We start from the raw sequence: 19607 nt of genomic DNA on the forward strand, positions 1-19607 counted from the left end.
TTGCCTTACACAGTCAACGATCTTGTCGGGGAACTCAAGAACGGAGAGCTTTGCGGCCTTGTCAAGCAAGGGTGAAAGCTTCAAGTTTCAGAGATGCTCTGTTGATGAACCACTGTGGTCTTTGTTATAATTTGCGGGGATCTTGGTGACGTTGCCGGTGGAAGATCGTCAGCGTAGGGATGAAAAGGAGGAAGCTTTCCTCGCCGTGATCTAGTCTCGAACTTGGAGCACGTTCGAGAGTCTCCACAGTCGGTGCCGACGATTGACAAGGTGATTACGGGATCGTTTTCCTTTGATCCAGATCGCGCTAGGTTGTTGTCGGTTGCAGTTGAATGGAGCTCGACGGATCTGAGGATTCAACGACGACCTCGTCCTTTTACAAGCTCGCCGGAGATTAGAAATTGTCTGGATCTCGTCAGCTCACGGATCGACCTGCGACCGCCTTTGTTTCCTTTGCCGGAGAGCTCTATCTGGACAGTACGGCTACTGCAGGAGAAACAGCTCTGGCCGATCTCTCCTTCTGTCACACGCTAGGTTGTCGTCGGGATTCTGATGGAACTCCCACCATCTCCGTTTTGACCGGCAACCCTAAATCCAATAATAATAATTTTTTTTTTAAATCGTTCAAATCCTTCTCCTTGATTAAGCATATGTATACAATGAAATCGAATTTAATAATGAGATATCGTTTTGTAAACTTATCTCTTGGACTGAGTTTGATGGCCACAGATCTAGGATTTTCCCAAATTTGAAATGATTTCAAGATAGTTCTCTCCAGCCCCCTCTTTCTAGCGCCAACTGTTTGATCCAAAAATGGTGTTTATGCTGAAATGTTTGTTGAATCAATACAATAAAAGAATCTAAGAATAAAAATTAGATTCTTGAGGCTTGGGAAAAATGTTTAGGTAAAATCAAATGGAAAAAGAATATAAAAGAGATTTCATTGATTGAAGGTTCATCACCAAGATGATTACAAGGTTAAAGTGAACCTTTAAATACAAAATCTTTATGAAAATATGTTCTTAAAGTCTAAGAAGATGAGATTTCTCATAAGGAGGAGGTAGCTCCTTATGTATAGAAAGATGAAGTTTAGGGTTTCCTAACCATATGGGCGTAGTTCAATATCTAATGGGCTTTGAGTTGGATCCCCAACAATTAATAAACCCTAGTTTCCAATAAACCTCTCCCACCTCAGAAAAACCAAACCTTTACGATGAACAACGTCGAATCCGAACAAAAATCAATGGACGATGATGATAAAGTCTGCGGCGAATGCAAGTCGAACCCATGGAAATACAAATGCCCAGGATGCTCAATTCGATCGTGCGCCCTCCCTTGTGTCAAAGCTCACAAGAAGCGAACAGGCTGTACCGGAAAACGGAAACTCACTGACTTCGTTCCCCTCTCCAAGTTCGACGATAATCTCCTCCTCTCCGGTAATAATCGCATTCAAAGTTTATATCTTTGATTGTTAGTACTAAGGGTTGATGAAATTTTTGATTTTTAGCTTTGTAATTATTATTAGCTTCCTCGTCTAATTGTTAATGAAAGTTTTGATTTTGTATTTTTATTGTTATTATTAGCTTTCTCGTCTAAGGGTTGATGAAAGTTTTGATTTTTTTTTTAAATGCATAGATTACAATTTGCTGGAGGAGACGAAGAGAGTGGCGGAGTCTGCTCTGAGAAGGAGACATCAGCTATGTAAAAACCCTCACTTTAGGCTTAGGCTACCCTATGATCTTCGGAGCCTTCAGGTTGCTGCTGCTGACCGCAAAACTAAGCTCTGGTTTCTCCCTGGTGGGATGTTGAAGAGGGATAAGAACCAGAGTCGTTACGATAACGGGTAGTGATTTTAGATTCTCTGAGATTGTAGCTTTAGATTATTAGTTTCTGAACCAATCTTGTTCTTGGTTTAGGAGAAAGTGCATTCATTGGACGATTGAGTGGCGGTTTCACTCTACAGATGTTGTTCTTGTTGATCATGGGTTAGTATCTTCTCTTTGACTGATAGTTTCATGTTTGTTTTTGCTCTATTTAACGATGTAACAATCCATCACAGTGTTGGTGAAGATACAAGCCTTTGCTCTGTGATTGAGAATCATCTTAAGCCAGGCCCTTGGATTCACAAGCTCAAGCCTTTTTCTGACGTGGATCTTGATTCTCTCAAGCTTTTTATACGCACATACCCCAAGGTTTGGATTATTACCACATATTTGCGTTGTTGTGTTAGTGTTTTACTTTTTCTCTCCCTTGGTTGCAGGGTGCAAAGGTTCCTTTCAAGGAGCTGGACATCAAGGCTCCTTTGAGACAACAGCTTGCTCAAGTAACTATCTTAGAGTACCCGGTGATCCATGTTTATCTTCCTTCCCACAGCTACGACTTTGAAGTTATCAGAGACTTCGACAGTGAGAAAACGACACCTGAGCCTAAATACTATAGCCAGGCAGAAGGTGCAACCACGCGAGAAGAGGAAATAGAAGAAGATGACGACATTGACTCATTTGAGCCAGAGGTTCTTGATCTTATGAAACAGATTAACTCTAACCCGCGTCGGCAAGTCTCAGAGGTCAGCAAGGCTGAGGGTGGGGGTGCCAAGAATGCACATCATGTTGATGATAACATGGAGCTGGAGTTTGAGCAAGGGTTAATAGACACATACGCTGATATTTTCCCGGAGTTGAACCCTGGTGACTATTTCAATTTCGAATGTGAGTTTGCAAAGGGGTTTGATTCAGATGAGGATTGCAATCTCCAGAGTCTAGCTGCTGCTGATTTGGACATTGATGGACTAGAGGAAGGGGAAATCGTTGAATAGATGGTCATCGTTCAATAATGTTCTCCCAGTGAAACATCTTTGGTCACCAAGGAACCTGAACTGAACTCCCTGGTTGAAGCACATTGGCTATTGTTTGTATCATTAAAAGCTTTTACCGAACTAGATAGCCAATCCTTTTGATTGCAGAACTAGTGGTCACTGGTCATGAACGTCTTTGGTTTGAGATCGGATCAACAGGTGTTTCTGTAGTCTAGTGTGTTTAATTAGTTATTACATTCGATATTATTTAGTTGATGCAAGAGAACGCCTTCTCTTTTCATCCACAAACCAGTCTTGTAGTTTTTAAGACCGTTTACTTAGAACAAGTATACTGTCACTCTAACCTTGTATTCGATGCAGAGAATAACAAGGATGTATCAATATAACGAGCAACAAGCAAATACATTAAGGAAATATCTGCAATCTACATTACTACAAATAAATTCACCAAGTAATCAATCACTAAAATCTTCTAAATATATACATTGGAAGATTCAGAATTCAAGGAAGCCCTCAACCTTTACTCGGTTCAATACAACTCAAACCACTACGTGTAGACTTCTCCTAAAGACACGAGATGCTCGATGTCCCTCAAGGCCAGGAAGATCCACTAAGAGTTGACCCGAGGAAAGTTTAATCTTTCCAAGCGCAGAACCATGAGCTCTCACTGCAGACGTACCTCTTAATGGTTAGAGGAATACTGACATCTCTGTAGAAGGGATAAAAGGAAGAATCCTATCACCATATAGTTGGTGCAGTTTCACCAAGAGCCGTCCAGAATCAAGGTCATCTTTCCAAATCTGACCAAGGATTGCTTTCATGGTAATGGACCGGCCTTTGCCCCTTTCCTTCTCCTTTCCGTTTCTGCTTTCAGATTCATTACCATCAGAAGCTTGTTCTGATGAGGATGGTTGAACAGAGTTTTGTGGCGGATTGTAATTTCCCATCGGTTTATCTACATGCATTGGAGCTGGACCGGTGTGATCTTGCGGTCGTAACCCATCTGTAGTTATCATCAGTCTTTTATGGGGTGACTGGTTTTCTGAAGAATCAGCACTCAGCTTCCGTTTACCTGACATATTCATTAAGAGAAGAATAAAACGTTGGTAGTTGAAACAATTGTTTATCACCGAGTCATATAGGAACGTATATTGAGCCAACAATTATAGTCTTCTATAAGCATGTGTCTGACGCACCAACAACCATATCATGCAGAGAAAGTAAATTGGTTGACGAAACTTACGTGGCTCGGCACTGATTATTTTTCCCTTTCCCTTATGGAGGAAACTTGGTGAAGGGGATGGTATGGTATATTTGGGAAGATTTTAAGCCGATCATGTATACACAAGCCTGCAGCACGCTGCGGAAAAAAAATTACAAGTCTCTATAAGGATTGCCCATATATGAAATTACTGAGATTTTCTAAGCACTTTTTAGACGATGACTAGGACTAACCAGCAAGGCCCCGTACACACGCCAAGCTTCGTAGCTTTTCATTTGGTTCTTTTGCTTCTCAGCATCCTGTTCTGGTTCGAGAAGAGTCAGATACGGTTCGAGATTTGACAGAATAAGAAGGCGTACCTACACAATAAAATGACATTCAGCTAACAGCGGAGTAGTACTGAGACTCTGTTTCTTTTTCTAGCACCGGTGACACTATTGTTCATGAAGGAGTAACATTGTTTTTAGGGGAAACTCATAGAACTAATCAAAACCTTGAAAATAGTAAAGTGATAGTAGTTAAAGTTAAATGAGACATCACAGCGCTAATAAACCAAGAAATAACATCTGAAAGTAGCATAAGAAGAATAAAGGAAGTACTTACAACATTATGCCCCAATGCTGATAATCCTTGAATTGCACCATAGTGCTGAGTCAAAGCTTTCTTTGGGTCCAAAAGTGCATTGACTAAAGTTTTAGTAAGACGAGACTGAAGGGTAATGTATGCGTTTCCAAACCTGGAACAGTTTATTCAAATCACAATTTTTAAGATTTTAGAACAAAATTAAGGTGAGATGAGTAATAAAGATTTTAGAGACAATGACCAAAACCATTCTAAATAGTGAAGAAAACTTTAGGAAGTTATTACTTATTGGTCTTTAATTCAGATCTTCCCATTTGATTTTTCAGTTCGATGATCCTCACAATTATCCAAAAACGAAGAAAGAGTAACGAACCTTTTACATATCAGTCCAACCAGATTCGCTGTAAAATCTCGAAGCTCCCAATGGTTATCGGCAAATCTATTTCCAAGCTTTCTCGATACAAGGCATGTTACAATAGATGGCATCAACTGGTGCAGCTGCCACCAAAAGGAAAAGTTCACTTAGCTTCATGGTTATGAATCAACGCCTTAAAACCAACTTAGACTGAACATTATCCCAAGGCTGGATTTACATAAAAATGATCCCAAGTGAATATGAAATTATCTCAATACAGATCCAAGGAGAAATTTATAGTCATCCAGAGAAGTTAGTTGAACTTGCACAGCGTTATCGAAGTCAGACCAACACTCCCACTAACCATATATATGCATAGTACATAGCATGTCTAAAATGCTATTTGAAGAAACCCACGACAAAAACCTAACGAAGATGTAGCTACATGATTCTATAATAATTCTTAAGAAAGTGGTAAACGATAATCCAGAAAGCAACTTACATATGGTTCTATGTGTATATGTGGGTTTTGTAGAAGACTTCTAACAACGTGCATTAGATTAAACAGGAGTAGGAAGTCATTTAAACCACGTGATACCTGCACCAGTGGAGAAGATAATTATTATAATGTGCATCAAGTAATTGCGTGATCCTCGGTGGTGCGGTATGTTACCTCATCAGCAATGAAATTTGTAAAATATGGAACTAGAGGATGAAGTCCTGAGTCTGAAGCCAAGCTCACTAATGCTTTTTTAAACAGAGCAGGACTTGACTTGCTCATTGTAAGTTCAGCAATCTTTTGGAAGTATAACTGTAAAGAGAGAAAACAACACATAAGTCTTATGCATGTAAGATACGACCCTGTGGTATATAGCCTGAATCATACACCTGAAGTTCCCTAGATAGCACATGCTTCACTGGTAGCCTAACGTCAATAAGAGGTCCATCCTTTTGTTCATAGATTTTGTGTTCTGTAGGTGCTCTGATGACTACAAACACAACAAACAAGTGGAAATATATTCACGATGGGGATAAACAAGGGCAGAAAGAACTTAATTCACCACTTAAACGTCACTGTACATTACTAATATTTGTTTCATGTCAATCACTTTAGTTAATGACTTTACAACGCCAACCCAGGACATAAAATTGAGAGGCAAACCTTCTAAAGGAGCATTTTCTGGGATAGCTGGCTGCACTCCTTCAATAGCCAGCCAGTGGCAGACAACTTCAGTATTAAGGGGAGCTTTTGGTAGTGGGGCTTCAATCACCTAGAATCATGACATTTCTTGAAAATATTAGAATAATATTATGGAAACTGAATAAAAAATATATATCCCAGCTTTCCCAAGATCTTACATCTTTGAAATCCACCTCTCTGTCATCAGTATAGAACAAATCCTGATGCCCAATAGCCTTTCTAAATCGAAACGGTCCTCCTGAGGCAAAGCCATATGACGGCTGCAATAAATATAATCACTCTCAGATAGATATGCCACTGAACCAGTTAACTGCTATAGATGTATATTTGGAAGCAACGTTTAATTAATCGCTATAGATCTTTCTCACTACTAGACAACTCCACCAAAAAAAAAATATTCATATCATCCAAAGGAAGCTATCAAACATTCTACTGATAATGCACTACACAAAACTCTAGATGGTGGGAATGAGCAACTGGTGTCTAGTTAGTACCTCAAGGTTCCTTAAGTTGAGAGCACCATCTACATCCGAAGCTGTTAAAGTCGTTCTCTTTGAGTGACGCATGCATTTGATAGCCTCCTGCAAAGAAATTCAAAAATATGAGGACCTGATTCCTTCACACAAATCAAGAACAACAAAGACATGACTAGAAAAAAAAAAAAGGTAACCTACCTGCATGATCTCACGAACACGATACTCAACATCAGGAGCAAGCATAAGCGCAGCCTCAGGTGACAAATTGGTAATCCCAATACTCTGTGCTGTAACCTCAATCGTTTCCTTCGGTACAATGCCCATCTTCTCTTCTCCGATTTCACTATATTCGACCACAAAGAAGTATGAATTTTACTATGAAACAAACAACGAAGCACTATAAAGAAGATTAGCTCCAAAGAGTGTATAGTACCGTCTCGAGTGAGATGATTAGCTCCAAAGATGGTGGCGAACAAGCACCGATTCGGTTCACCTCGAGGATCCAGAAAACAAGCAGCTTGAATCAATCAAGATCGGGTCGGGTATTTCATTGAGGTTGGGTTCACCCGATTGGATAATATCGGGTTAGACTAGCTTTGGGCTATAACTAAATCTTCTATTGGGCCTTTCTAGCCCAATAAGGATCTTATATTAAATAACAAAATTCAACAATCAAACTCATCATTTTAAACATGTGTTACAGTTGTTAAACTTCAAAATTAGTATTGTATCAGGGTTATCACAGAGTAACAAGAAGAAGAAAAAGAGATGCATACAGTATTTGAACTTAATCAATTACAAGGAACAAACAGCCTTTGGCTTCATGACAAAACCGATGTGTAGACTTTTAGATTTAAGTCGAGAATCTACAGAGAGAGAGTTAAAAAAAACAATCGTTCTTTTGTTTCGATTAGCTTTGAATTGTTATTCTTTCAAGCTGCACCCTCAGGTGGTGGTGTCTTCAAAGCATTTTTCTGTTGATGTTGTCTTGTTCTGCCTTGGGAATGGTCGTCTGAGTAACCTTGAGGTAGGCCAAGCTCGGGGTTTTATCCTCCCTAACAATAACTTCCATTCTCTCGGTTTTAACTGCCCAGCCAATCTCATTTGTTCTCTTTTGAACTTCCTGTTTGCATACCATATCCCTCCACGCCATCCCAACCCATACCTGGAAGAAAGAAAAAAACAGACGGTAAGACTATTAATAAGCACAGAACTTGTTGTGAGCCTAAGAAGTGTAAACAACAAACCCGAGGATCAAAGTGGTTCCGGCGGTGGCAATTGTTGAAGTGAACCGGGAACCCACTGGATCAACAAGCTCCTTGAGTTCTCCTCGTTCCAATTCATGGGTGTGTTTCATCTGCCGTGAGAAGATATCAAAAGTTTCAATTGACAAACGAATAAGTCTATTTACAAGAGTTTCCACAGAAGAGAAGCTATAGGAATCCAAATATACAAGCAGCTGAACCCAATGCATCAATGTAATACATAGATATATCACTCATAGTTTCCAAATAACAACTAACAAGCCAGATAAGAGGCAAATATACAGTGATCATAAAAAATAAGATGTTGATAGTATCCTAGTTGATCATAGAGACTAACCGCATTCTCAATCGATTCCAGCCTCTGATCGATCCTAGTTTCATTGTAGTGGCGTAATGAATAACCTGCACAATCATATTCATCATCCAATGGGTCAGTTACAAAGGTCACCTCCGTGAAAACAGAAACATATACATCAATTAAGATACTCTTGCAACACTTAGTACGACAACAAAAACAAAGCTCAAAGTAATGAACTTTGTTTATGGGAAGATCATTTATCATTATCATAGAAGTGTATAAACATCATCTCCAAACCTCTGGCATTAAAATCTATAGTATCAAACATAATATTAGAGCGAAATGAAAGTCTCAAATAAAGCTATATAATCCAGCAACTTCAACATCTAACAAGGGAGAGATGCAAAGTATAAACTAGAAACTTACCGATCCAAGCCGTAGCAACAGATGCAACAGAAGTCGCAACTGTAAACACGACCCTCTGCCTCTCGAGCAGATCCTATGAAAATGATAACGAAAGCCCATTAACAAGATGATAATTATCATGATGCCCTAAACCCAATTCTTCAAAATTCGATATGAATTGAATCGAAACTCATCGATCAATACAAAAAAAATGAACCTTTACAGAGAGAGAACGAGGGGGGAGGATGGATCACCTTGGTGGAGAGATAGGAGTCTTGGAGAGCGACCAATGAGTTCTGGGCTCTCTTCTTAAGATGAGGCATAGCTGCCGAACCTAGAATCCATGCCCCTCGGCCTCTCAGCCGATTCATGGCTCCTTATGGAGAAACTCGGAGCGAGTTGACTCGGCGGTGTTGATTGAGATAACTCTGGATTTTGCCAACGCAAAATCGTCTGGGAGACAACAAGAGAACCCACCCAGGCGATTTCCCCCACACGCAAAAAGGACGAAGCTTTACGCAGATTTTTTTTCTCCGACCAAGTCTAAAAAAAACAACCCTTTTCATTTCTATACCTGGAATGTTCGGTTCAAAATTAATAACCATAAGGTTTGACCAAAAAAAAGAAGTTAATAACCATAAGACTAAAATCCAATGGTATATTCTATTTGCTTAACCATCCTTATTCAAAATTAGATTAATTTAAATTAGATTAAAAAAATAGATGTGCTATATTAAATTTTGGGTATTTATGGTTTTTTTTTTGTAGGGGTGTCAAAATGAACTAGTTCGCTTAAGAGAGCTCAGCTTATAGTGAGCTTGAATCTTTTGTGAACTAACTCAGCTCTGCTCATTTTTTATATGAGCTTCAATATGTAAACTCAAACTTAGATCATCTAGATCATGAGTTAAATAAATTAACTCGATATCTGGTATAAAAGTAATAATTGTAAGGTAATTATAAAATAAAATAAAATAAAATATTAAAATAATTTATATATTATTATTCAAAAATTAAATATTAAAAAAAACAAAACATTAATATTAAATATTAAATAAATATTTTTATATGATATGATGAGTGATATAATTTATTTCATTTACTATATATGTTTAAAAATTGGTTTTGCATTTTAATTTTAGAAGATAAATATGATTAATCCAGAAATTATTTTTTTAACATAAGAAAAATAGAAATTATCCAACATATATATGTATGTATATATATATATAATTTTATATATAAATATGACCAAACTCATCGGTTGGTTCATGTTCATTAAAGATCGTTCATATAATTCGTAATATCATTTAAGTTTATCATTAAACTTATTTTTTAAATACGCCTAAAAAATAGTTGAGCTAAGCCGAGTCAGTTGAACTACAGCTCATGAGTTATAGTTCATTTTGACACCTTAGGTTTCTTGTCAATTAATAATAGCTGTGGCGATTATCCCATGTAAAGTTTATTAAGAGATTCAAAAACCAAAAGAGAAGATTGAGAGGCACCACTGGTTTAGTCCTATATTGTTTTCAATTCATCCACAGTCAAAAAAAAATCTAAAACAAAAGTGAGAAACACTTCCACCTCCACTCCTCATCCACAAACGTTAACAAAAATTGCAGAGAAAGGGATCATTGAGATCTTTGGAAGCCTGAGGGTGGGGAGATTCAGCCATATTGGTGATGATTCTGGAGGCTGTGATCATGAATTATGATCATGGTGATGACGAATTCTCAGAAATCTCCTTCCTTTGGGAGCTATTCAATTGTTTAGAATCACTCTCTGGTTTCTCAGTCTCTGTCATTTCCTTCCTCACATCAGGTTTGTCGTTAGACAAAGCCTTTGAACCAGAGCGGCTTGGCGATGGTGTGATACAATTGTTATATAATTCACTTTTCTCCTAGTTGTGACAAAATCAATTAGAGTTCAGTATACAATGTACCAAAAGAAAAGAAAAAAAAAACATTTCAATCTCTGACTAGTCAAATTAAAGATCATATCAATTCAAATGCTTAGATATGATCTTGTTTTGATTCTGCAACCATAACTGCTGTTCTTGCAACACAGATCGCTCATGTACCCCTCCATTTTCTGAAACACTCTCTCCGAACCCAAAACTCTCAAACGTTGCAAATGGCTCACACTTGTCGGGCAAACTCCCTGTGGCCTTAAAAGTTGGGGCAGACGAGGGCACAAAATCATCAGGAACGTTTCCCTGAAACTCCGTGAGAGCCAAGGCATTGAACGCGGTACTCATCAGTTCTCCACTTGTACCGACTTTAGCTAACGGCGCAGCTGGTTCCACCATGAATGGATTGTGTTGGTCCATGGTGGCTTGAAACGGCACCGGATCATCCAATCCGAACGGTACGATCGCCATTGAGTTCGCATCCTCTACTTGCGTAGTAACTGTTTCTTCCAGCGCAAGCAACCAGTTCCCTGAGTCTCTCTGATTCTCAGAGGTTGAAGGCTCTTCAGGAATCGTTTCAATGTTCTTCCTCGGTTCATCTCTCAACATCAAAGCCTCCCAAGGATCAGAAGCTTCCTCTTGCTTCTTCTTCTTCCTCTCCTTGTCATCCAACATCTTTAATGTGACACTGGAGGGAGTATTAGGAAGAGACTTAGTCGAAACCGTATCGAAGCTATTCCCATTAGGATCCTCTCTTCCTCCTCCTCCTCCGTAAGGCTCTGAACGACACGACATGGAAGGACTACTAGTCCCCGCATCCTCCAAAGAAGCACTCCGAAACGACCCGTAATCCGAACAACACCTCTCCGACAACGAGTTCGAAACCGTCGAAGGAGGAGGAGGAAGAAGAAGACTATTCGGCGACGGATACATCCCCGCGTTGTTCCCCGGAAACGAAGACTGGTCCTTCAAAAACTCCTGCAGCGTCTCCAGCAGCTCTATCGAGATCTTCTGAACGCTCGGATACTCCGACGTCCTCCCCACGCCGCTCGCTTTGCATAGCTCGTAGAAGCCAATAAGCTCCTCGAACTGCTTCGAAGCCCTGACGGAGGCTTGAAACGCGTGGATGCAAGATTTGTACGGAAGGTGGAAGAAGCTGTCGAGGAGGAGAGCCAAACCGTCGGAGATGTCTCTGTAGAGATCGAAGCTCTCCTGCGCAACCGCGTAGAGAGACGTCTTCACGAGCCTGTTGGCCTTCGCGTCTCCCGTCGGACGCGTCGCGATGGCTCTGTCTAGCAGTCTCTGCCAGTACGTGATTTTGTCGAGGAGCGTCGCCGGTTTCATATCTCTAACCGCCGGTTCGTCGGTTTTATTTCTAATTCTCGGATTAAATCGGGATCTGATTCCGGTTTGGTTCTTGTTATTAGTAGTGTAACGTCTCTGTAACTTCCCGGTTAAGAAGCAGTCGAGTCTCTCGTCGAGGTACAGCGCGTACGTGCGGACGAAGGCTGTGTAGTCCCAAGGTCGCGAGTTCGAATCGTCGCGGAAGGTGGAGAGGTTGAGGATTTTCGCGCCGCGTTTCATGCCGTGGAGGACTTCGCGAGGGAAGTAAGGGTCTCCATCTTGGAAGATCCTGAGGACGAGGACCAGGGATTTTAGCGCGACGATCCAGCTCCGCGTCCGCCCGATGCGGCGTCCGATCGCCGCGGCGCAGGCGGCGGCGTGGGATTTTTTGGAGGATATGATTGAGAGGATGTCGGAGACGAGACGGTCGTCGATCGGGACGTCTTCGTCGTGGCTCGTGGCTTTGAGGATGGCTACTTCGAGGGTGGTGAGGTCGCCGCCGCGGCCTCTGTTGGCTCCGTTGGTGACTTTGGCGAGGCTGATGCTCGTCTGGTCTTTAACCGCTCCTATCGCCTTTTTCAGCTTGCTCGGCATTGTCGTCGCGTTTTGAATTTTCACCCAATCGTCGTCTTCTTCCTCCTCTGTGTTTTCTCTCTCTCTAAGGAAAAAGTTTTGATTTTTTTTTTTGTTGTCTTCTAAATATAAAAGAGTGGAGGAGAGGATAAAATGGCGGGAGACTCTCTGGATCCTTTTAAGATATACGTTGACTAGATACCAGCGACTTCTGTTATTCACTCACGCGCGTTTGGAGCGCGTCGTTTATAACGATATTAACGAACAATGAGTTCTTTTTTTCTTTTCGTCAAAGTTTTTTTAAATCTACATTATAATACGCCACTTCCATCACTCCCAGGGTGACACGTCATCACGTTTTTTAAAAAAAACTTCTGTTATGGGCTTCATTTTTAAACGTGGGCTTTGCTGGGCCTTCACTTGCATGAGACGCTGGATGTGGTCGTCGGGTGTCGCTAGGGTTACCGTCTTCGTCTGGATCTTTCAATCGCCCGTCTTCCTCTAGATCTTCCAATCGCAGGGCTCTTCCTCTTCCCCTTTTGTTATTACTCCATCATTATGAACCTGATGTTCTCGCGATTCCTCTTCCTGTAACGTATTCTTGCCGTTCCTATATATCGAGATCGTCTGCGATGAGGTATCTTCTCTCTCTACAACTTTCATCTCATCTATTTCTCTTCGCTTACGATTCGGAAATGACTTCCTCAGGTGCTCCCGTTGCTAACGCCGCCGCCCGTAACGCCGCTGTCTCTAACCTCGCCGGCGCCTACTCTACGTTCAACACTCTCCGCCTTGGTAGATCCGCTCAGACCTTTGTTGCTCGCCTCATCCGGTTCTGGGATTCTCGGAACATCCACAAGAATGGGGAGTTTATGGGAATAACTATTCTCCTCCTCGATGAACAGGTGATGATTGCTTCAAACTTATTTTCCAGAAACTTAAAATATTGCTAATCTTATTTATTTTGTTTACATATGAACACGTCTCTTCGTCTTTTTTGAGTGTTGACTGAATAAATTATTTTCTCTTCTTACAGGACTCGGTGATTCATGATTTCATCCCCGCTAACCGGGCCAGCCAGTTCCGGTCGTGTTTGAAAGCCGGTTCCATTGTGAGATTGGATGGTTTTGAAGTTGCTCGCGTCCCTCACATGTACAAGATCACCGAACATCAGTTCGTGATCCGCTTCATACCTTCAACACGTATTGTTGACGTCTTGGCTGACGCTCCTGTGATCAGGTCCGACAAGTTCCTGGTCCGGCGTATTGATCATCTTCAAGTGCTTACTAACACTAACCTTGAGCTCCCAGGTTCCTCTCTTTCTCATTGCATATATATATTGCCATCGTTGTAGTATGTTGTAAAAAGTTTTCCTCTTGCAGACGTTGTTGGTGAAATACGTTCCGTTCAGGGGTCTGATCTCCAAAATGACGCAGCTACTACCCGAATTGTGGTCCGCTTACTCATTGAACCGTGAGTTGTTTCAATTTTTTGTAATGGTCTCAAGTTGTGTAGCATGTTTTTATGGAAGTATATGATCCCCAGTAACATATTCGTGTTTTTTGCACCACAGGACTGTGACCGTAAACGTTTCTTTGTGGGATGAGGCTGCATCAGCCTTTAGGGGCCTCTTGAGAGATGGGGACAAATCCCAGTCTGTGATGCTGGTGACCTCGGTCAATCCTAAAATGTTTGGAGGTAAGGACCATGCGCTTTCTTAGTCAGCTGAGAGTTTACATATAATTTTACGCTTAAAATCATATTACATGCAATTTTAGCTTACAAGTGATTTTTCCTAATCAGGTAACCTGTATTTAAACTCCACACAAGGAACTAGGTTCTTCTTCGACACCACCCTCCCTGAAATAGCAGAGTTTGTCAGCAGGTGACAAGATACTACTGATGCAATAACATGATTTTCCTGTTTATTAATGGTGCATATTGTATGCAGAGTTGGAGCTACATCAGCTCAAGTGTATTCCTGCGTTAACACCCTCGAAGGCATAAAAAAGAAGGAGCTTGTCTCGATTAGGGATCTCAACAGCTTCATCTCCAGTTCCAATGAGCAGGTTTTTCTATGACTTTGTCTACACCAATATAGTTTAGTTAGTAAGAAGTTTCTATTTCCTAAAGTACTACGATTTGGCAGACCCAAGAAGCTGATTTCCTCTGCAAGGCCCGTATTGTTTGTGTCATCCCGGAGAATGGGTGGTCTTTTGTGTCATGCACTATCTGCCACAAAAAATTGGAGAGACTTGGAACTTCGCTGAACTGTACCAGATGTGTTACTTCAGATGTGACTGGTGTGGTCAGGTGAGTTTATTTAATTTTTATCATTTTCTAAAATATACCCATGTAATTATTGACTGATAATTCCATCGTTCTAACAAAGGTTCCGTGTTGAGCTTGCTGTTGATGATGGCAATGACAGCGCAACTTTTGTTGTCTTCGACAAAGAGATGACAAAGCTGACAAAACAGGAAGCTTCTGTTCTGGCACTTGATGCGGTTCCTTCTTTACTCACACAAACATTTACATTTATATCATGCTAGGTTATATATGTGCTTTTCCTCAACCATTGAAGCGTTGTTATCAATTTGATGCAGGTTTCAAACGGTGGAGAGGAGTATCTGCCCAGCTGTCTTGAAGAGCTTGCGGGGAAGGAATTTGTGTTCCAGATCCGTGTCATCACACCTTTCAACTTCACTCCCAATCACCGTACATTCACAGTCTCCACCATCACTGATATGAAGATAGCACCATAGCGACTCAGCTGAAGGTATTCTAATTCTACATGTCAGTTGATTGACTAATTGTATCCGTTTCTAAAACAGCACGTTCATGTAACTCAGGAACACAGTGAGGGCATTATTCCAAGCGGTACTGGCGACGTAGGATTGACCGCTCCGTCCTCTGGTCCGTCTGTTTTGGAAGTCAAGCACGGTGAGGAGTGTGCTTCAGCAGCCCCTCCTGAGAATGCAGACACTCTGAAGAAACGCAAGCGTCTCCATGAGTAACTCGCAGTGTGACCACCTACCAGCCCGTCTCCAGTCTTTTATATGCTTTTTTAAAAAAACTTCTACTATCTATGTTTTCAATCTCAACTTTGGGTTTATTTCTTCTATCTTCTTCATATCTACGTATGTCTCTCTATGTTTTATTATTAATGAATCTTTGACGGGCTTAAGTTGATTCCAAATTTGCGAGACTGCATGTTTTATTATTACTGAGTTGAGTCCAAATGTGCAAGTCATGTGTTTATTAGAATAAGTATAATGCCAGTTTTTTTAAAAAGCAAGTTGGGAAGTTGAGCATGATTAAAACATTTGAAACTAATCTATTGGAAGTATGTAGTTATATAGGCTAATTAAGTAAAAACACCCATCTGTTAACAAAGGTCTACACATGGGATCTAACATAGATTACGACTAATTGTTGCTTTACAGATACGTTACATGAAAATATATATTTTATTCCTCATCATAAACATCGAATATGTATTTTCCTTTCAGCAATAAACCAGCCCTCAAGTAGAATGGACAAATTCAAACTCCTTGAGTACAGTCGGATTTATATATTCAATGTGGTTACATAAAAAAAAAAAAAATCTTAAATATATAATCAAAGTATAAAGTCACCGGATTGGAGTTTAAAATCAAACTGCAATCAAGACAAAAAGGTAAGCTTGATCAGTTTTTTAGATGCACCTCTGTTTGGAATTTTTCAAAAAGACATAATACTTTGAACACTAGATACAGCTAATAGTTTAAAACATAAATTCGGATGAAAAAAAAACAGGACCGTATTATACAATGTGGGTAGACGTGTCCAATACAGTAAAAACCGAACCGAAATAGAAAATATGGTGTGGTTTTGGTATGTACCATATAAACCGAATGGATATGATTTTATAAAAACCATATTATTTGAATTTCATTTGGTTTATAACCAATTAAACCGAATAATCCGAACAAAATCGATCAAAATAGGCACATGTAAATATGTTCATATTTTATATCGTGAAATGAAAATCTATTTGTTATATAAGTTATTCTTTCATTACACTGCTCATATCATATTTTAATTAGTAATAAAGAATCCTAATTTGAAAAATACTTAAAATATAATTAAAAGACTGTCATGGTTCTTATTTCTTAGTCTTCTTCTTTTAATATTTTTGCTTTTTTTTACCATTGATTGATCGATCAAAACTCGAAAAAATCTTCCCAACTTTTTCCTTATTTATAAACGGACAAAGTTTCATTTGAAGAACCATGACTTTGATGAACACTAGAACATGAAAGAGTGGAAAAATTTTTCTTCCATGCTTTTCTTTGCTCTTTTTCCAAATTTCGATATTTGAATTGACTTATAGATTTAATTATTTCATCTGAAGGTATAAGCGTTTGTATTTTTTGTTCTTTTGTTTGAAAATATAAACCAAAATGAAATGACTCTAACATTTATATAATATGATCCCAAACTAAATTATTTTGTTTTGGTATAAAAGCGAATAAACCGAGAACATACGGTATATAAACCGAACCAAACCAAAGTTAATATGAATTTAGAATGCCAGTTATATTTTCTAACCGAAATACCGAGGAACCGAAAATCCAAATCGAAACCGAACCAATATCCTGATCGAACACCTCTAATTGTGGAACCCACATATTTTTAATTATTTCAAATAGTTGTCCAAATAATTTTTAATTTAACAATAAAATGTACTGTTATGGGTTCGTCTTTTATTTCGTGGGCTTCGCCGTCTTCTACGAGATTTTTCTTACAAGGGCGCTTCCTCTTCCCCAATTTTCATATTACTGATCATTATGACTCGATCTCTGCCGTGTTCGCGATTCCTCTACCTGTAACGTCTTCACCCGCTTCCTATATATATCAATATCCCCTACAGTCAGGTATCATTTCGCTCTGCAATTTTCTTCTCGACTCTTTTTCCTCCTTTAAGCATCGTAACTTAAAATGGCTTCATCAGCTGCTCCCGTCCCTACTACCGCCGTCGATACCGCCGCAGACGCTAACGCAGCCGTCGCCTACTCTACGTTCAACAGTCTCCGCCTCGGTAGATCCGCTCAGTCCGTTGTTGGTCGCCTCATCCGGTTCTGGGATACTCAGAACGTCAACAAAAATGGAGACTTTATGGGAATAACTATTCTCCTCCTGGATGAACAGGTGTTGATTGTCTCAAACTTAATTTTAATTCATTCACAATATTACTAATACTATTTTTATTCTTATATATGAACATGTCTCCTCATGTTTTTAAAGTTTAGACTGAAAAAACTTTTTTATTTTCTTACAGGACTCGGTGATCAATGGTTTCATTCCCGCAAACCTCACCAGCCAACACCGGTCGTCTTTAAAAGCCGGTTCTATTGTGAGATTGGACGGTTTTGAAGTTGATCGAATCCCTCACATGTACAAGATCACTGAACATCAGTTCGTGATCCGTTTCATCTCTTCAACCCGTATTGATGAAGTCTTGGCTGACGGTCCTGTGATCAAGTCCGACAAATTCATGGTCAGGCGTATTGACCATCTTCAAGTGCTTGCCAACACCAACTTGGAGCTCTCAGGTGTGTTCTCTTTTAAATATTTAGTAAATGTATTAAAGGAATATATAAACAACATTGTAATATGTTGTTAAAAATAAATACTCTGTCGCAGATGTTGTGGGTGAAATACAGTCCGTCAAAGGCTCCGACCTCTAGAACAACGCAGCCACAAGCAGAATTGTTGTTCGCCTACTAATCGAAACGTAAGTGTTTACATATTTTTGTAATGTTCTCACTTTGTGCAACGTGTCTGTATGGAAGTGTATTATGCAGTCACCTTATAATTTTAGCTTCAAACATGAAGCCAGATAAACAGATTGTTACTGTTTCCACTACAGGACTGTGACCGTCAACGTATATTTGTGGGACGAGTCTGCATCAATCTTTAGGGGCCTCTTGAAAGCAGGAGACAAATCTCAGTCCCTTGTGTTACTGACCTCGGTTAATCCTAAACTGTTTGGAGGTAAAGACCATGCGCCTTCTTATTGAGTTGAATGATAAGAAAGGTATTTACTGCAAAAAACCTCTTACATGCAATCTTAGCTTATAAGTGCTTTTCTAAATCAGGTGAACTGTATTTAAACCCCACACAAGGAACTAGGTTCTTCTTTGACACCGCCGTTCCTGAAATAGCAGAGTTTGTCGCCAGGTAATAATATCATACACATGTAACAACAGGATTCCTCTGAATTTGATGTTGCGAACAAATTAAATGCAGGGTTCGGCCTACGGCAGCTCAAGCTAGGGTATACCTGCATTGACACTATGGAAGGAATCAGGAGGAATGACCTGCTCTCGATATGGGAACTCGACAACCTGGCGAGCCAGATCAAGGTAGTCTAATTTTACATGTCAGAAGATTGACTCAATGCATCCGTTTTAAAAAAAGCATCTTCATGTAACGCAGGAACACAGTGAGGTAATTCTTCCAAACGAATCTGGTGACGTCGGATTGACCGCTTCCTCCTCTAGCCCGTCTGATTTAGGAGCCAAGAACGGGGAGATATGTGCTTCAGCAATCCCTCATGAGAATGCAGACGCTCTGAAGTAACTCAGGCGTGGCCATGAGTAACACGCATAAACCGCAACTATCAGCCGAGCACCAGTTTCTCCTATCTTTTTTTAAAAAAAGTTCCTAATACACTATTTTCCTCCAAAATTTATCTATGTTTTGATTATTAATGAATCTCTGAGGAGCTTAAGTTGATTCACAATTTAGAGGTTATTTATTTTTAAAATCAATTAAATGCCAGAATTTTAAGAAAGCACGGTTTAGCCTGACAGGAAACGATCGGTTTTCTTTACAGTTCTCAATTGGTTACGTTCAAACCGTTATAAAAGGCTCAATTACTTGCCGTGAGTTTCATTAGTTCTTTACGTGAGAAGAATCGATTTCTCTATTTTGAATGAGATGAAGCTCAAATGTTTGGTTCATGCGTTGTGGTGATGTAAAATTGTAGCTTCATGCTTTGTTATGAAATTAATTTTAAAAACCACCGGTTACGTTCTTTACAAGTTAACTCTATGTCACAAGTAAACTCTATCTCACGTTTACATAAACTGTTTTACAAGGCCTAAAAACA

The 19607-nt window shown here is 39.8% G+C and overlaps 4 protein-coding genes and 2 pseudogenes across 4 annotated transcripts; 3 read left to right on the plus strand and 3 right to left on the minus strand.

Moving 5' to 3' along the window:
- Positions 1 to 1124: 1124 nt before the first annotated feature.
- LOC111212952 (putative box C/D snoRNA protein SPCC613.07) lies at positions 1125 to 3099 on the plus strand. The gene is made up of 5 exons (XM_022714599.2): positions 1125 to 1436; positions 1636 to 1843; positions 1917 to 1985; positions 2060 to 2192; positions 2261 to 3099. The coding sequence occupies exons 1-5, from the start codon at positions 1214 to 1216 to the stop codon at positions 2813 to 2815; spliced, it is 1188 nt and encodes a 395-aa protein (XP_022570320.1). The 5' UTR covers positions 1125 to 1213; the 3' UTR covers positions 2816 to 3099.
- A 78-nt stretch (positions 3100 to 3177) lies between these two features.
- LOC106430222 lies at positions 3178 to 7219 on the minus strand (annotated as a pseudogene).
- A 186-nt stretch (positions 7220 to 7405) lies between these two features.
- Positions 7406 to 9174, minus strand: LOC111212953 (annotated as a pseudogene).
- Positions 9175 to 10080: 906 nt separating this feature from the next.
- LOC111212949 (clathrin coat assembly protein AP180-like) lies at positions 10081 to 12696 on the minus strand. The gene has a single exon (XM_022714597.2). It carries the CDS (start codon positions 12467 to 12469, stop codon positions 10622 to 10624), a length of 1848 nt encoding a protein of 615 aa, XP_022570318.1. The 5' UTR covers positions 12470 to 12696; the 3' UTR covers positions 10081 to 10621.
- A 161-nt stretch (positions 12697 to 12857) lies between these two features.
- On the plus strand, positions 12858 to 15674 carry LOC111212954. The gene is made up of 11 exons (XM_022714600.2): positions 12858 to 13085; positions 13157 to 13353; positions 13485 to 13758; positions 13831 to 13921; positions 14022 to 14146; positions 14252 to 14333; positions 14400 to 14517; positions 14598 to 14761; positions 14841 to 14955; positions 15055 to 15227; positions 15301 to 15674. The coding sequence occupies exons 2-10, from the start codon at positions 13321 to 13323 to the stop codon at positions 15211 to 15213; spliced, it is 1161 nt and encodes a 386-aa protein (XP_022570321.1). The 5' UTR covers positions 12858 to 13085; positions 13157 to 13320; the 3' UTR covers positions 15214 to 15227; positions 15301 to 15674.
- A 1269-nt stretch (positions 15675 to 16943) lies between these two features.
- LOC111212955 lies at positions 16944 to 19285 on the plus strand. Its single transcript, XM_048766039.1, has 8 exons — positions 16944 to 17367; positions 17445 to 17641; positions 17772 to 18045; positions 18137 to 18227; positions 18363 to 18487; positions 18592 to 18673; positions 18743 to 18858; positions 18932 to 19285. The coding sequence occupies exons 1-4, from the start codon at positions 17184 to 17186 to the stop codon at positions 18178 to 18180; spliced, it is 699 nt and encodes a 232-aa protein (XP_048621996.1). The 5' UTR covers positions 16944 to 17183; the 3' UTR covers positions 18181 to 18227; positions 18363 to 18487; positions 18592 to 18673; positions 18743 to 18858; positions 18932 to 19285.
- The last annotated feature ends 322 nt before the right edge of the window (positions 19286 to 19607 follow it).

Source organism: Brassica napus, chromosome C8 (assembly GCF_020379485.1).
Source record: "Brassica napus cultivar Da-Ae chromosome C8, Da-Ae, whole genome shotgun sequence".
NCBI lineage: Eukaryota > Viridiplantae > Streptophyta > Magnoliopsida > Brassicales > Brassicaceae > Brassica > Brassica napus.

Coding starts and splice junctions, on each gene's coding strand:
- LOC111212952 (XM_022714599.2), top strand. CDS start 1,214: ATGAACAACGTCGAATCCGAACAAAAATCAATGGACGATGATGATAAA. Junction 1,986..2,059: donor GTTGTTCTTGTTGATCATGG/GTTAGTATCTTC, acceptor AATCCATCACAG/TGTTGGTGAAGATACAAGCC. Junction 2,193..2,260: donor TTATACGCACATACCCCAAG/GTTTGGATTATT, acceptor CCTTGGTTGCAG/GGTGCAAAGGTTCCTTTCAA.
- LOC111212949 (XM_022714597.2), bottom strand. CDS start 12,469: ATGCCGAGCAAGCTGAAAAAGGCGATAGGAGCGGTTAAAGACCAGACG.
- LOC111212954 (XM_022714600.2), top strand. CDS start 13,321: ATGGGAATAACTATTCTCCTCCTCGATGAACAG. Junction 13,922..14,021: donor GTCCGCTTACTCATTGAACC/GTGAGTTGTTTC, acceptor TTTGCACCACAG/GACTGTGACCGTAAACGTTT. Junction 14,518..14,597: donor TCTCCAGTTCCAATGAGCAG/GTTTTTCTATGA, acceptor ACGATTTGGCAG/ACCCAAGAAGCTGATTTCCT.
- LOC111212955 (XM_048766039.1), top strand. CDS start 17,184: ATGGGTTCGTCTTTTATTTCGTGGGCTTCGCCGTCTTCTACGAGATTT. Junction 17,642..17,771: donor TTCTCCTCCTGGATGAACAG/GTGTTGATTGTC, acceptor ATTTTCTTACAG/GACTCGGTGATCAATGGTTT. Junction 18,046..18,136: donor CACCAACTTGGAGCTCTCAG/GTGTGTTCTCTT, acceptor ACTCTGTCGCAG/ATGTTGTGGGTGAAATACAG.